General features: G+C 41.8%; 1 protein-coding gene across 1 annotated transcript in view; it reads left to right on the top strand.

Moving 5' to 3' along the window:
• Positions 1–14,850, top strand: part of LOC126474192 (membrane-bound alkaline phosphatase-like) — a 192,171-nt gene that overhangs the window by 49,126 nt on the left and 128,195 nt on the right. Inside the window, exon 2 of the mRNA XM_050101654.1 lies at positions 10,974–11,051. Coding sequence (XP_049957611.1) covers positions 10,974–11,051 — 78 coding nt within the window. The remainder of the gene's footprint in view (positions 1–10,973; positions 11,052–14,850) is intronic.

Below are 14,850 nucleotides of genomic sequence, written 5' to 3'. Positions count from 1 at the left end.
CTTGAATGTCATACTTCCCATGGAGTTTTTCATTCCAGTAGAGGTTTTCATTACGGAGAATGCAGTACTAGCAGATGAATCATAAACCCCTAGTTTATTCGGTAGTAAAATATCATGTAAATGCTGCATTATAGTACAAAAATTTGAAATACCCTTCTCAGCTTGACGAGAGGTCAGTCAACAGTGGAAGGCAGTGCTCTCACTGATACTGTAGTCTAGGTCGTCACGACGTCGTCTGACGAAGGGAGCAACCGAACTACGACCCAGACATACGTGCAAATATTTACTACCCTCTCTCCTACCCATCAGTTTCTGCCACACGCCCGCATTTACCACCGGCTACGAACAACGTCGTGCACCTTGGCAAACGTCATGAGAGTTGCGTAACTCGGGGCCGGTTTGACGCCACGCGCAGCCCGTAGTACTGATGTGCTGCGGGGCCCCTATTTACCAAAATGCGCTCATGTTGTTTTTAACCTATCATCGTACTGAAAGGTGTGAAGTTAAGATCTAATAAGTGTTCATTTATTTAAGCACTAATATGTGAGTTCCGCTTTCAGTTTTAGCTTGCGAACCATTACCCTAAAAACACAATACAAATTCCTCAAGAGATTGAAAAATCACACGTCAAGGCTGAATTGTAGTGGGTGGATTCATACATCAAGCAAGTAAACAGGTAAATGCCAACGGTTGAAGTTGCTGGCTGTAGCTTCTTCGACTTCTTGCCGATTCAGAATCTGATGTCAAGTGGACCTTCCGGCAGTCAGTTCGTTTTCCATATATTCAGCTACGCGGGTAAAACAACGAATGAAAGATGATTTGCAAAATCGCTGAGTAGTAACAACAGTGGCAAGCATTCACTAGCTGTAAAATTAAGGTAAAAATCCAGTCACAGCCTTACATCGGTACGCATGCGACACCATGTGCTATCTAATATCTTCCAAAATGCTGCACATGAAACGATTTCCATTGATGATAGAAGTATAGGATCAAATATTTTCGAGAGCCTTTAGGCTAGATTTCATTCCTATGCCTAACAGAAGGATCGTCTTACTGTAACTACGTACAGGCTCAAAGTATGGATATTTCGCACTTCCTAAAGCTTAGAAAAATGGACCACATCAGGTGGTTATTTTCACATTAGATGTGGTCCTCTGAGCGCCTTAAGGGACTTTAGTTCATGGGCAGTTCTTGAGAAAACCGGAAAAACACGATTTTTGGGTACGAAAACCGAACCGCAGATTTCGAGACGGCTATGCACAGAAAATTTCTGAAATTATTTGCGATATATTCCTAAGATCACGATCTCCAATTACGTTCAAAATTGTTCTTGATATCTTTATCTATTTTCGAGTACAGAAGTCCAATGTTGTCCTCTCCTTAAACGTAAAATAAGCACGTGAAATCCGGTGTGAGCAGAAATTGTAATTTATTAAATAAAGTAGCACACAGATATATGGTGTAAAGAGTCTCCGTCATCATTAGGATTCTAGAAACACCGTGCCGTTTTTATAGTGTCGCCGCTGCTATGCATTAAGACTGATAACGGGGGGCCTATGGCTGACAAAGAGGTGTAGGAGCGAGGGTAGTAAATACTTGTACAAGTGAAACTTTCTGGCAAATTAAAGTTTTGTGCCGGACCTAGACTCCAACTCGGAACCTTTGCCAGTGTCTGAGGTAGTGATTCTATTGCTCCCTTCGTAATACGACGTTGTTATCCCCTACACCATTGTATCAACGGGGGCACTGTCTTCCAGGGTTGACTGGCCTCTTTTTAAACAGACAAAGATATTTAAAATTTTTGTACTATAATGCGTCATTTCGGGTAATATTTTACTAGCGAATAATTCAGGGGTTAATGATGTATCTGCTAGAACTAGATTCTAAGTAGAGAAAAGCTCTGTTGCAATGTAAACTCTGTGGAAAGCATAACATTCAATGCATAGTTCAGAAATTGAATCCTGCTTGCTACAAGAAGAATGTCCATTGTCTCTGAGACTGAATCACGAAAGCTGATTTATTTTTGAGTACTTTTCTTCTGTTACAGCCTATGGTACCTTATTTCGAGGCACCTTTCTGCATTATCATTGTCTATTCTCAGGACAGAAAAAAAGAGCAGTCTGTTTTTCCGTGCCATCTAATGAAACTCATGTAGGCCGGTGTTCTAAGGCCTCTCTGGAATTTATGGTTAATAATGTTGACCCATTCAAAAGTAGCTCTTTAGTCGGTCAGTGAACATTGACCAATAAAACTATTTGCACTACGATAACACCCGATTCAACACTTCACAGTTACCTACAAGTACGCATTATTCTGCAAGATGCGTTTTTAACAGTAACCTGAAAATCATGACTGATATGTCCTAGGTTTTCAAACAGAAAAGCTACAGTTTTTCTAGTGTTACCCTTATTTCAGTCTTCAGAAGAGTTTCTCAAAGTAGCTCTGATCCTTTCGGTATAAGGACCTATATACTATCGTTAATATTATTTCTACATTTTAAAAGTTCTATTGCGTTCATTTTCGGTCTTCAGTTTGTATTACTATGCTAGGACTCGCTGCATTATCGAGTAACATTTGTTAGTATACCCGCAAGGGAACTGATCATTTTAACTGAATTGAAAAACATTGAAAAGAAACGGTGAAGTGTAGTGTTGTGACGTTTCTACTAACTTCAGTGAATCCGCACTAATTTTTAGGTAAAACAGTTTTAACAATCCTTCAGTTTTCATTCCCAGTTGCAGTATTTTCTTTTTAATACAGTATTAGTTTCGATCCCCCTGGAACTTCAGTGTAGTATTATATTGTTGTGGCTTTATTGAAACCACACATCAAAATACTAAGTATGTTACAATTGTTTTAAATATAGATTCAGTTGCTGTTACCTTATCACAAATAAGTCAGCTATAGTAATCCTTCGTATCTGTCTCCTTTCCGTAAGTTCTTAGCCTGATAAGAATGCTGCAGATATCGGGTCGCAAGTGGCAGTGTAAGAAAGGAAATTAAACCGTGACATGAACCTATATTTAAGTATCTCTATCAATTGATTCTTTAAATTACCCAACGACATATAGACGTATGTAAAATTATATGGTATCTTTAATAATTTTGATATGATGTGAATGATATAGGTAGGAGGGTTTGGGGGAGGGGGAGCGGAAGGAGAGAAAGGGAGTGGATACTGCCAATAAAAAAAGTAAATCGTGTTCCAGAGCCAGTGTACACATAAATATGATTACGCGCTACGATTCTATTTCTCTCGACTTATTGAAATTGCTTAAAACAGTAAAATGAACGATTTTTTAAATTCATTTTACGTAGAATATCAAACGTTTCTGTCAAACACTGTAGTGCTAACTGTGAAATTACCTTTTTTCACGTTATGTTGGTTCTGTTCGGACGTTTACGTGGATGAAAGAGTTCTTTTGAATCTCACAGTAATCGCAAGGGGGAAAACACGTTTCTGTACTAAGTGAAACCAATAATTTTCAAAATGATGCTTGCCTTTTTTTGCATGGCAGTTATCAAAAGTATTCGCTTAGCGTAACAAAAGATTGAATATTTGTATATTACCAAACCACTGTGAGCAATAAGGTAATCTTCGTCAATACTCACATAAACTGTTTAGTACCAATATCGTTTTCAACTGAGGAGTCAATATCAGTACCCTATAAACACTAATTCTTCGTCAGTGCATGCGTCAGAGCATGCTGGGAGAGCTTATACCGTAGAGACTCTGGCTAGAGGACTGAGAGCCTTGTGCAAACGTGCACCTCCAGCATGCTGTTAGAGGACGCTGATCCTCGTAGAAAGGTGCACTATCGGCACGCTAAGAAGCATGCATCGACCAAGAGTGTTTATTGGTTATTATTAATAACTGCTTAGTTGGAACTCGTGTTCTTATTAAACGATAAGGGTGAGCATTGGCTGAGATAAACTTCATAATTAAAACAGTGTGGTCACTGACTTTTGCCATTAATTTAGCTAATATGAACAAACCCTTACGAGCTTAATAAGCAGACCAGAAAACTCCACCAGACCGCGCATGCCAGAAAATATCCCGTATATAGCGTATTTATTTCTGCATCTTTGCATGCCCCTCTATAATCTTGATGGTGATCCGAACACAAATACACAAACACACAGAAAACAGAGTAGCCTCACTACAGCAAATATCGTCGGATGCTGTGGCAGACCTACATCGCACGTTTCACTCCTTTGACTCCCAGCACCTGCTAGACGTCATGTGCTCTCTGCATTGACGTGCCGCATTTCCGCATTTTTGTGACAAGGAGTCATTTTGGAGCAGCTTTCCCTTCATATTTCCGCCACATAAGATCAGCAACGCTTATAAAACCCTACTTAAATATCAGGAAACTGATAAAGATGCCTATGACAAATCAGAAACTTGAACTGTGACTGCTGCGAAGGGCTTTTCACAGGCAGCAAAATCACACAGAGTGGACCAACAGTATCTTGCAAACTATGTAATTAATGGCCTGCTTGCTACCGATATCAAAACTGATGATGATCATAGCGTTGGTGGTAGTGCTTCTACCGATCCTTAGAATCCTCTTAGGTACACAGTTTCTTGTTCTAGCATCTACCGAGTGACTCGGGGGCAGGATATGTATTTTGGCAGAATAGAGTATTGTAGGAGGGAAAGTTTCAAAACGAGCGTATAACCAGAACAGCAGGTAGCGTGTGTCTTGCAACGAAACTCAAAGCCTGGAGAGTGAGCTGACACCAACTAAAAAACACGACTCATTTAATTTCTATACTCTAGTGGCATTTCCGTGAGTATCGGAAGGATATCTCCAAAATAATGTTTCCAATATATATCAATCACTCCAGCGAACTTAATAGGTCGAATGCGTTGCATGAAAGGTAATCGAGGGCTACTAAAACCACCTTCATGTACATGCCGTACGGAAGAGGCATGTTGTCTGTTGGAAAAAATACAAAAGCGGTAGATGCGAGTGAAACATCCAGCAAAATCAGCTGTCACTGAACACTGCCTCAGCTGTTTATAGAATAGAAAGATGTTAGCTAGCATCATATTGCTGGTGGCGATTTTCGGAGATAGTGTAACGAAATTAGAGAGGCGGATAAGTTAACCAAACTGCACATAGGCTTTAGCTTAAGTAAATGATAGATCCGTCATTTAGTTTGCTTAAACGACTTCGGAGAACATCTAAATCAGTCTGCTCGTAGGTAAGTGTTTCATAACATATTTTTTGGTAAAAGCAGTTTCTTGCGGAAGGGGAAGGCGGATCAGTGAGTACAATTTGCTGATAGAATGGTGAGGAGGTAAATATACCTACTAAAGAGACTGCCTACACGACACTCTTCGATCCTATTCTGGGGTAATGGTGCCCTTACCATCGTGAAATAGTGGAAAGAATGTCACGGATACGGTAAGCGAATTGGCAAACGATAAGACTGCCTTCTTTCATTGCGGCCATATCTTTTCACGAAATTACAATCACCTACTTTCTCCCCTGAATGGAAAAATGCACAGGTCGGACGAAAGTATGAAAAGCACAAAAATACAATAAGTTTCCGGGCCTCATAACCGTAATGGTTGGCATTCAAAACAGGTACCAGTACTCTCGATATGGACAAATACATGTCCTGAAAGATTTTCAGGGGAATCTTAAATGCCGGCCAAAGTGGCCGTGCGGATAAAGGCGCTGCAGTCTGCGGTTCTAGATGCTACAGTTTGGAACCGCAAGACCGCTACGGTCGCAGGTTCGAATCCTGCCTCGGGCATGGATGTTTGTGATGTCCTTAGGTTAGTTAGGTGTAACTAGTTCTAAGTTCTAGGGGACTAATGACCTCAGCAGTTGAGTCCCATAGTGCTCAGAGCCATTTTTGGAATCTTAAATCATTCTTCTTGCAAAACGATTGCAGATTCAGGTAACGATAATATACGTGGATAGTGATCGTGCACACTTTTCTGGAAAACAGACTACAAGGGCTCAATAATATCGAGATCTGGTGACTGTGGTAGCTAGGGGAATGGGACAATTCATGCTCGTGCTCACAAAACCAGACTTGGACGTTGCGAGCCGTGTGAACGGGGCCCCTATAGTCTTGGAACACACCAACACCATTGGCGAACAAACATTGTACTATGGGATGGACCTGATCAACCAAAACTGCCTCATAATCGTTGGTAGAAATGCGGTATTGCAGACTAAATGTGGGGCCTATGGAATACCACGATATGGGTGTCCAAATCATCACCGAACCCCCCGCCCACTCTCCTCACGTTTCTTTATGGAAAGTAAACTCGGCCAGAAGTTGGAAACAATGTGATAGAAGACTCGTCCGATCAAATGGCTTTCTTCAACTGTTCTGCGGTCCAGGTTTTGTGGATTTGGCAACACATTTCTCTCTTACAGGTACTTGCACTGATAAGTGGTTTTGGAATACCAGCTTCCCTTGCAATCCCCTACTTAGGGAGCTCCCTCGAGTTTGTTTTGGTGCTGATAAGGTTCGTGAGTGTGATATTCAGTTCGCGAGTGACTTTAGAAGCTGTCGTCTTCTTCAAATGGCTCTGAGCACTATAAGACTTAACATCTGAGCTCACCAGTCCCCTAGAACTTAGAACTACTTAAACCTAACTAACCTAAGGACATGACACACATCGATGCCCGAAGCAGGATTCGAACCTGCGACCGTAGCGATCTCGCGGTTAAAGACTGAAGCGCCTAGAACGGCTCGGCCCCAACGGCCGGCTGTCGTCTTCTTACTTTTAGTCTCAGTTCCCTGCAGTGACCGACCGTCACGACCCTTCGACACGCACTTCCGTCCGCGTTGTGCCATAGCGGATGATGTTTTTCCGATATCCCCGTATGCAGTATAAATCTCCCATACAATGCCTCTTCAAACATGAAACAATTCGGCTCCTTGGGTTGCGGAAGCACCAGCGATTTCCCCAGGTCTGAATTCACATAATACCTACATGATGCACTCACAACTAGACAGAGACTGTCCTGACAGCGAGTGACATTTGCAATGCCCTGAGGACATTGCACAGGTGCAGTTCGTAGTCAGATACAACAGCGTATCCTGCAGCTTTGACTAACATCTGTATTCATGTGTAAGCATTCGTCTCTCCCGATTTCCATACTTCTCATCAACACATGGTACATTTCTCCCTCACCTACATAGGGAGTAATGGCAATAATGATACAACAAGAGAAGCAGGACCCCGCATGGATTGATTTGCGTGTTGATTTTTTCCTTGCATATTTAGGGACAGTAAAAGGGAAGCATCAGAAATGAGAACAGCGAGAAACATAACAACAGAATTTGGGTCACGAAGTTACGAAATTCTGTTACATAGAAAGCATAACAATCTACGATGAGCGGAGCAAGGAAGACATACCTAGCGGACTAACATTGGCAAAAGGGCATTCCTGCCCGGCAGAAGTCTGCGAGTATTAAGAATAGACTTTAATCTGAGGAAGAAATTTGTGAGACTGTACGTTTGGAACACAGCACTGCATTGCAGTGAGACATGGACTGTGAGAAAACCGGAACGAAGAAGATCGAAGCATTTACGATGTGGTGCTACAGATGAATGTTGAAAATTATGTGAACCGGTAAGGTAAGGAACAAGGTGGTTCTGCGCAGAATCGGCGAGAAAAGAAGTATGTGGGAAACAGTGACCACAGAAAGGGAGGGGACGATAGGACATCTGTTAAGACATCACGGATTAATCATCTTGGGGATTAACAAACCGCTTCAGCTGTATGTAGTTTTTTGTTTATTGATCATTACCAGTTTCGTGGCTCTAAAACCCACATCATCAGGCGGATTTAGTGCCATGAAACCGGTAGTGATATAAAAATTGAGGACTAAACAAAGTTGAAGGTGATTACTCATGGCCGTCTTTGACCTGCTTTTATGTTGTCTGCATCAGGCATTAACGTCCATGTTACTAGAGGGAGCTGTAGAGGATAAAAACCTTAGAGGAAGACAGAGATCGGAATATATCTAGCAAATAACTGGGGAGGTAGGTTGCAAGTGATAATCTCAGCTGAAAAGATTAGCACTGGAGACGAATAAGCGACGGGCAGCATCTAACCAGTCATATACGACTGATGACTCAAAAAGCCGGCTGGGTGGCCGAGCGGTTCTAGGAGCTACAGCCTGGAACCGTGCGGCCGCTACGGTCGTAGGTTCGAATCCTGCCCCGGGCATGGATGTGTGTGACGTCCTTAGGTTAGTTAGGTTTAAGTAGTTCTAAGTTCTAGGGTACTGATGACCTCAGCAGTTAAGTCCCATAGTGCTCAGAGCCATTTTTGTAAATTGTAAAGGTAATCGTGAAAGTCTCGAAGGGCCACTAAAAGTTATAGTCCTGCGATTCCATATTTCCAATAAAAGACAGTGTGCTTTCTGGTTTTTTTGTTCTTTCGTGGTCTTTTTTTCTTTCTTGTTTCGTTTCAGGATTTTAATCTTCAAATTGATGATTGCGCTTTTCGCTACAACCGTATTTTTTTGTGGTTTTAGTATTGACTGACGTAACTGCTAGCACGTCTTTTAATTCTGACTAATGCATTTTTATGGTATGTCTGTATCCTCGCCCCATTAGCTTATTATGCCATTTAATGGTTTACATAGATTAACAAATCATGTTTTGCAATTAATCTGATGATGCGATAACAGCGCGAAACGCGAGCAGTAAATATTGCAACAGAGACTGTCTTTTTTTTTTCTACAAAGTTAGTCCATCGAGTTCGCTTCCTATTCACAGTCGCAGGAATGGGGAGTAGAGAATTGGCTATTTACACTACCCGACCACGGGGCGGCCCTGGCACGGTCGCTTTCCTGCGACAACCTTGACCGTGTTTCGCCGCGGCGACACACACAGAGTGCTAGCAGCGCTCTATATTGTGAATGCAGCCGCTACACGCGGCGCTGCTAGCGGAGCTCGCTGTCTGAGCCACCTGTTGTGATTGGCTGCAGATAACGGGCGCCCAGCCGTAACGGCGCCTGCCGCCTGTGCGCACACTCAGAGGCGAGCACGTGCCGGCCGAGCTCCTACATCGAGCCCCATCAGCTACACGTATCTATAGGATTTCTGCAAGTCAGCGCCATTTTAAATGGATTGCTTATTTTTAAGCATCGCTTCCGTGTACTGTCACGAGTGTTTGATGCTTGGAAAATGGTATAAGTTTACAAACAGCCATGCCAGAATTTTGATAAGACTTGTGGGACCCGCACCAACAGCGGGTAGCCCACTAAACGCAAACAGAGAAGGGCAACACGAGTGTTCACACGTTTATTTGACCATCGCAGCGTTTTTTGGACGTGTTGAGGAAACTGAATCGGCAGGCACTTGAAGAGGGCTACAAATTATCCCGTGAGACACTATTTACAAATTTCCACTACGTGTCTCTCTCGTCATGATCTTGAACACACCGTTAAATTGGATAAAAACTCATCGGTATACACGCCACGTGAAATTCGAGCAAAATCCCACGCTTTTTTTTTCTGTCCAAGGACTCCGTCGCGAAAGACCTCCTGGCAATATTAGGTTAATTATATAGTGCGCAGACGCGATTCAGCACGTATTCCTCCCACGCTTCTTATGTGAAAAGAAAACTAAGATGCGGTAAAATCACTGGACATACCTTCCGCCATCCATTCGTAGTGGTTTCTAGAGCTTAGTTGTAGATGTTGATAAAGTTAATGATACTGTAATTCTGATAGTCTGGATCACAGTAACTATAATGATATCGAAAAAAGTAACGAAGCTCGACGACAATATCATCTTAGTATTTCGACGATCAGCCATGGATCGAAATTATAGAAGCGGCCAGCACCACAATTGGTACTGTTCGTACCCAAAAATCGTGGTTCGCGCATTGTTCTCATGGACCGCCCCTGAGCAGTTGGTTCTTCTAAAAAACACCCTAGATCACACGTAATGCGCAACAATTAGTCGATTTAATCAATTTGCCTGGACTGGAGGAAGAGAGTAATGTTTACATTTTGACCCTGTACTGCAGAATAGTTAAAGTATGCTCGTTCTTCCGATAGGGGTATAAATATTTGCTAGACCAATGGCTATTGAAATCACTTGACCTCTTATCAGTGTAATTAGTAGACCCCCAGGTATGACCCACTTTTTTGGATCATTTTAATTAAAAAACGTACTTTAAATTCTACTGATAAAGTGTAGGTTAGGAAACCCACTGCATCAAGGAGCTTCCAATTTCTGTAATAATACCAGGTGGTTATAATTAAAGTGCAGTTACTCACAGAGGTCCAATGTGGGCTGCAATTGTCGTACGACAGCGAAACTTGGTCGTTTTTCTAATGCGTTAATGCGAAAACGATTTACCATGGAAACAAATAAGTTCTAGTTTTGTCCATCAGGTGCCAATCTGGCGGTGTGAAAGCAAGAAAGACGTATAGAAATGTTTCCTTATGTATCAGGTTAGAAACGGGATGTGAGCAGAAAACATCAAACAAGTGAGAAAGGCACAATGTTGATTTTACTATTTACTACCACTTACACAATTCGATCAGTATGAACACCCGAGATGTCACCGAGGTGCTGTACAGCTCTAGATTAGGACCTGGCGGCCAGCGTAAATCGGCTCCGCGTTAAAGCATTAGCATATCTACGAAGTTTCACTGCCATACAATAATTACACCCTGCAGTGGACCTTCGTGATTAATTGCACTTCAATCGCAACAACCTAGTACTACACAGGTATGTCGAACGTCAAAATAAGTATGGAGGACTAACAGGCATACCCAGTTTCTTCAATATAAGGGTCTAATGGTATAGCCCTCGAAAGGTGTGCTAATAAATAGGTAGAGGAATTATAAATAAATTACTAGATTGATTAAATACATATTACTGTATTTTCGTACATCAACGGAAAGCAGTCTGACAATATTGCTGTACTAATTTTAATTATATCTGACCACAATCTTTCGTTTGTTTGTAGATGAGAGTGTCATGCATCCAAAGATCGCTTGCCAAGCCAGATCGAAGAGAGACATCTCGTACAACATCAGAGAAAAAGGTAAGTACAAATTATTCATTGACGAAATATTTATTTGCTGATTTATTTATTCATTTATCGAATGCTGGAACGGGCAGTGCTATTATACGAGGGGTATACACAGGCATCCAATAACCTCTTCAAAGAAAAATAAAATTAAGCAGTTATTAATATTTTGTTTCACTGTAGTTACATGTCTGCATTTCTGGCACACACTGAAATACTCACGTCACCCAGCTTGTCTTTGAAACACTCAGCGACCTACGTTTGTTCCATTTTATGCTGATCCCATCTCGTTAGTGACATGCTATGTTACTGGGGGGTCAGACTTCAATGTGTGACAGGAAAGCAATCATGTATCTGCAAACAAACAAAAATTCCATTAAGTAAAGAAGTCACCCTCATTCTGCCAACGGCCCTGCCAAAGATGGCGGAGGAGCGGACGGAGGTTTAGGGCACTCTCTTGTGCCTGATGTGGGAAACTGCTCCTAAGGGCGGACTGATCAACGGACTGAGGCTGCAGAAGGCAATGGAAACCACTACATTAAAGACACTTTACGTATTTCCACAGGATATGTGGCCTGTAACTGAAGAAGTGTCATTATGATCTCTCCATTGGCAAAAGATTCCGGAATGATTCCCATTCAGATCTTCGGGAGAGGACTGCCAAAGATTGAATATCCAACTAAAGGATAATATTTTACGAGCCGGGGCGTAGAATATCAGAAACATGAATGTGGTAGGAAAGCTAGAAAATCTGTAAACGGAAATGCAAAAGCTCAATCTAGATATAGTAGGCATCAGTGAAGTGAAATGGAAAGAAGACAACAGCAGCAAAAAATGGTGTAACGGGAGTAGTGTTCGTTGTGAGTAGGAAGATAGAGCAGAGAGTGTGTTACCGTAAACAGTTCAGTGATAGGCTTGTTCTTATCAGAATCGACAGCAAACTAACACCGACAACGATAGTTCAAGATACATGCCGAGGTCGTAGGCTGAAGATGAAGAGACGGAGGAAATATATGAGGATATTGAAATGTTAATACAACACGTAAATGGACATGAAAATCTAATAGCCATGGGGGAATGGACTGCCCTTGTAGCGGAAGGAGTATAAGGAACTGTTACAGGAGAGTATGGGCTTGGAACAACGAACGAGAGAGGAGAAAGACTAATTGAGTTCTGTAGTAAATTGCAGCTAGTTATAGCCAATACTCTGTTAAAGAATCACAAGAGTAAGAGGAATGCTTGGTAAAGGTGGGGTGACATGGGAAGATTTCAGTTACACTATAACATGGTCAGACAGAGATTCCGAAATCAGATATCGGATTGCAAAGCGTATCCAGGAGCAGATATAGACTCAGATCACATTATAGCAGTGGTGAAGATTAGGCTGCAGTTAAGATATTAGTCAGGAAGAACCAACACGCAAAGAAGTGGGATACAGAAGTGCTAAGGCATGACGAGGTGCGCTGGAAGTTCTCTGTGTCTATAGGCACTGCAGTAAGGAATAGCTCCTTACGAAGTACAGTTTGAGGGAGTAGACATTTCTAAATAGGACAATCATAGAGGTTGGAACGAAAAATGTAGGTACAAAGAAGGCAACTGCGAAGAAACCATGGGAAACGGAAGAAATACTTCAGTTGATCGATGAAAGTAGGAAGTACAAAAATGACACGGAAATTCAGAAATACGAGTCGCTAGGGAATGAAAAAGTGTAGGGAACCTAAGGGGAAGGGACAGGATAATAGGACATCAGTTAAGACATCAAGGAGTGGCTTCTATGGTACTAGAGGGAACTGTAGAGGGCAAAAACAGTAGAGTAAGACAGATTGGAATACATCCGCCAAGTAATTGTGTACGTACGTTAAAAGTGCTACTCTGAGATGAAGACGTTGGAACGGATGAGAAATTCTTAGTGGACCGCATCAAACCAGTCGTAGAAAAAGAATATCTGCCTGTCTCGTAAGGCACCAGTGAAAAAGCGGTGTCACTGTTGGTTCTCCCAAACCAAGCGAGACGGCGCATTCGTTAGCACAATGCACTCGTGTTAGGAAGCACGAAAGTTCAAATTCCCATCGGGATATATTTATTTCGGTTTTCCGTGATTTCCCTAAATCTCTCCAGCTAAATTTAATATTATTTATTACTGATGGTTGCTTTGAAAATGGAACGACTGTTTTCCGCCCCGTCCCTTTCCTTTCGTAATCCGAGCTTGTGCTCAGTTTTTTATGACCTCGCTGTCGATGAGATGTTAAACTCATATCTTTTCTTGGTTGTTCTACGGAACTTACTAATTCTTACGGAATGAGGTATATCCCAGGTGCCAGGTTCCATCGTAGGTTGTTCTGTATTCCGTTAAATTTTTTTGCAGTATCACAGCCCCATTCCATCTCCATCCAATTGTTCTTCCCTTTCTATGACATAGCCTTGAAGTTTCTTTTCCCTATACAGCCGTTATGTACATTCGTTTCACCTTTCGTTTCCTTCGTTGCTCATCTCCCATAAGGATTTATCTATTCCTACAGCTGGCTCAGTTTTATCCGTTTCTTTGTGTGAGTGCGCTGTTTTGCTTGCATGTATGCTTCAGCAGCTTTTGGTTTATCCTCTTGCCATCCCTGACGTTGTGGTTTTGATCATTCTGTCAATCTCATGTTTTATTCGTCTCCATTCCCTTTTGCCTCCTTTATGTTTATATTTTTTTCTAGCATCAATGAAATTAGTATCTCTGATGTTATCGAAAGATTTATAGGGAGCGTTGTAATTTTCCCTTGTTGTTCCTCTGTCGTCTTCACGCATCTCTCAAAGTTTTGCTTTAGTTTCTGCAATCTCAACCACTCATTCTCTAATATTCTTTCGGAAATAATGAACGACCTCTGTTTGTTCCAATTTACCCTTGTCCTGGTTCCTTATCTCATACCTCTCTGCAATTTCTTCAGTTTTTTATATGCTTTCCGTAACAAATGAAGAATGGTCCGGTTTTCACTACATTTCCCGAAACTGCTACGTAGTATAAGAGCAAAGTTTTGAAATCTGTCTTTACAATTAATATGCGTAGTGTCTGCAAGTACCTTTTGTAGATAGAAACTTTTTTGTACTTCATGAAACAATTTCAAGCAATGATTAAAACGGGCGCAATGTAAATTTTTTTTCTAGGTGGCTTCTCCTTCATTTCTGTTCTGTAGCCCATGTTACGCTTTAATTTTTCTTTCTCTTCCTATTATCCAGAACCATTTCGCGATGATAGCTCCATTTTCTTCTGCCTTACGTAGTGAATATTTTATTTTATTCGTCATTAGTTTTTTAATGTGTTGATCGTCTACAGTTTTTAAAACTCCACATATAGCGAGGGACACAGCATCTTCGACGTAGCGATGAAGTACGGATTTTCCCGTACGACCATTTCACGAGTGTACCGTGAATATCACGAATCTAGTAAAATATCAAATCTCCGACATCGCTACTGCCGGAAAAAAATCTGCAAGAACGGGACCAACGACGACTGAAGAGAATCGTTCAACGTGACAGAAGTGCAATCCTCCCGCAAATTGCTGCAGATTTCAATCCCGGCACATCAATAAGTGTCAGTGTGGAACCATTCAACGAAACATCATCGATATCGGATTTCGGAGCCGAAGGACTACTCATGTACCCTTTATGTCTGCACGACACAAAAGCTTTACGCCTTGCCTGGGCCCGTCAACACCGTCATTGGACTGTTGATGACTGGAAACATGTTGCCTTGTCGGATGAGCCTCGTTTCAAATTCTACCGAACGTATAGACGTGTACGGATATGGAGACAACCTCATGAATCCATGGAC

Source organism: Schistocerca serialis, chromosome 4 (genome assembly GCF_023864345.2).
Source record: "Schistocerca serialis cubense isolate TAMUIC-IGC-003099 chromosome 4, iqSchSeri2.2, whole genome shotgun sequence".
In the NCBI taxonomy this organism is placed as follows: domain Eukaryota; kingdom Metazoa; phylum Arthropoda; class Insecta; order Orthoptera; family Acrididae; genus Schistocerca; species Schistocerca serialis.
The sequence above is the reverse complement of the archived record's forward strand: the minus strand, read 5'-3'. Positions and strand labels throughout refer to the sequence as shown.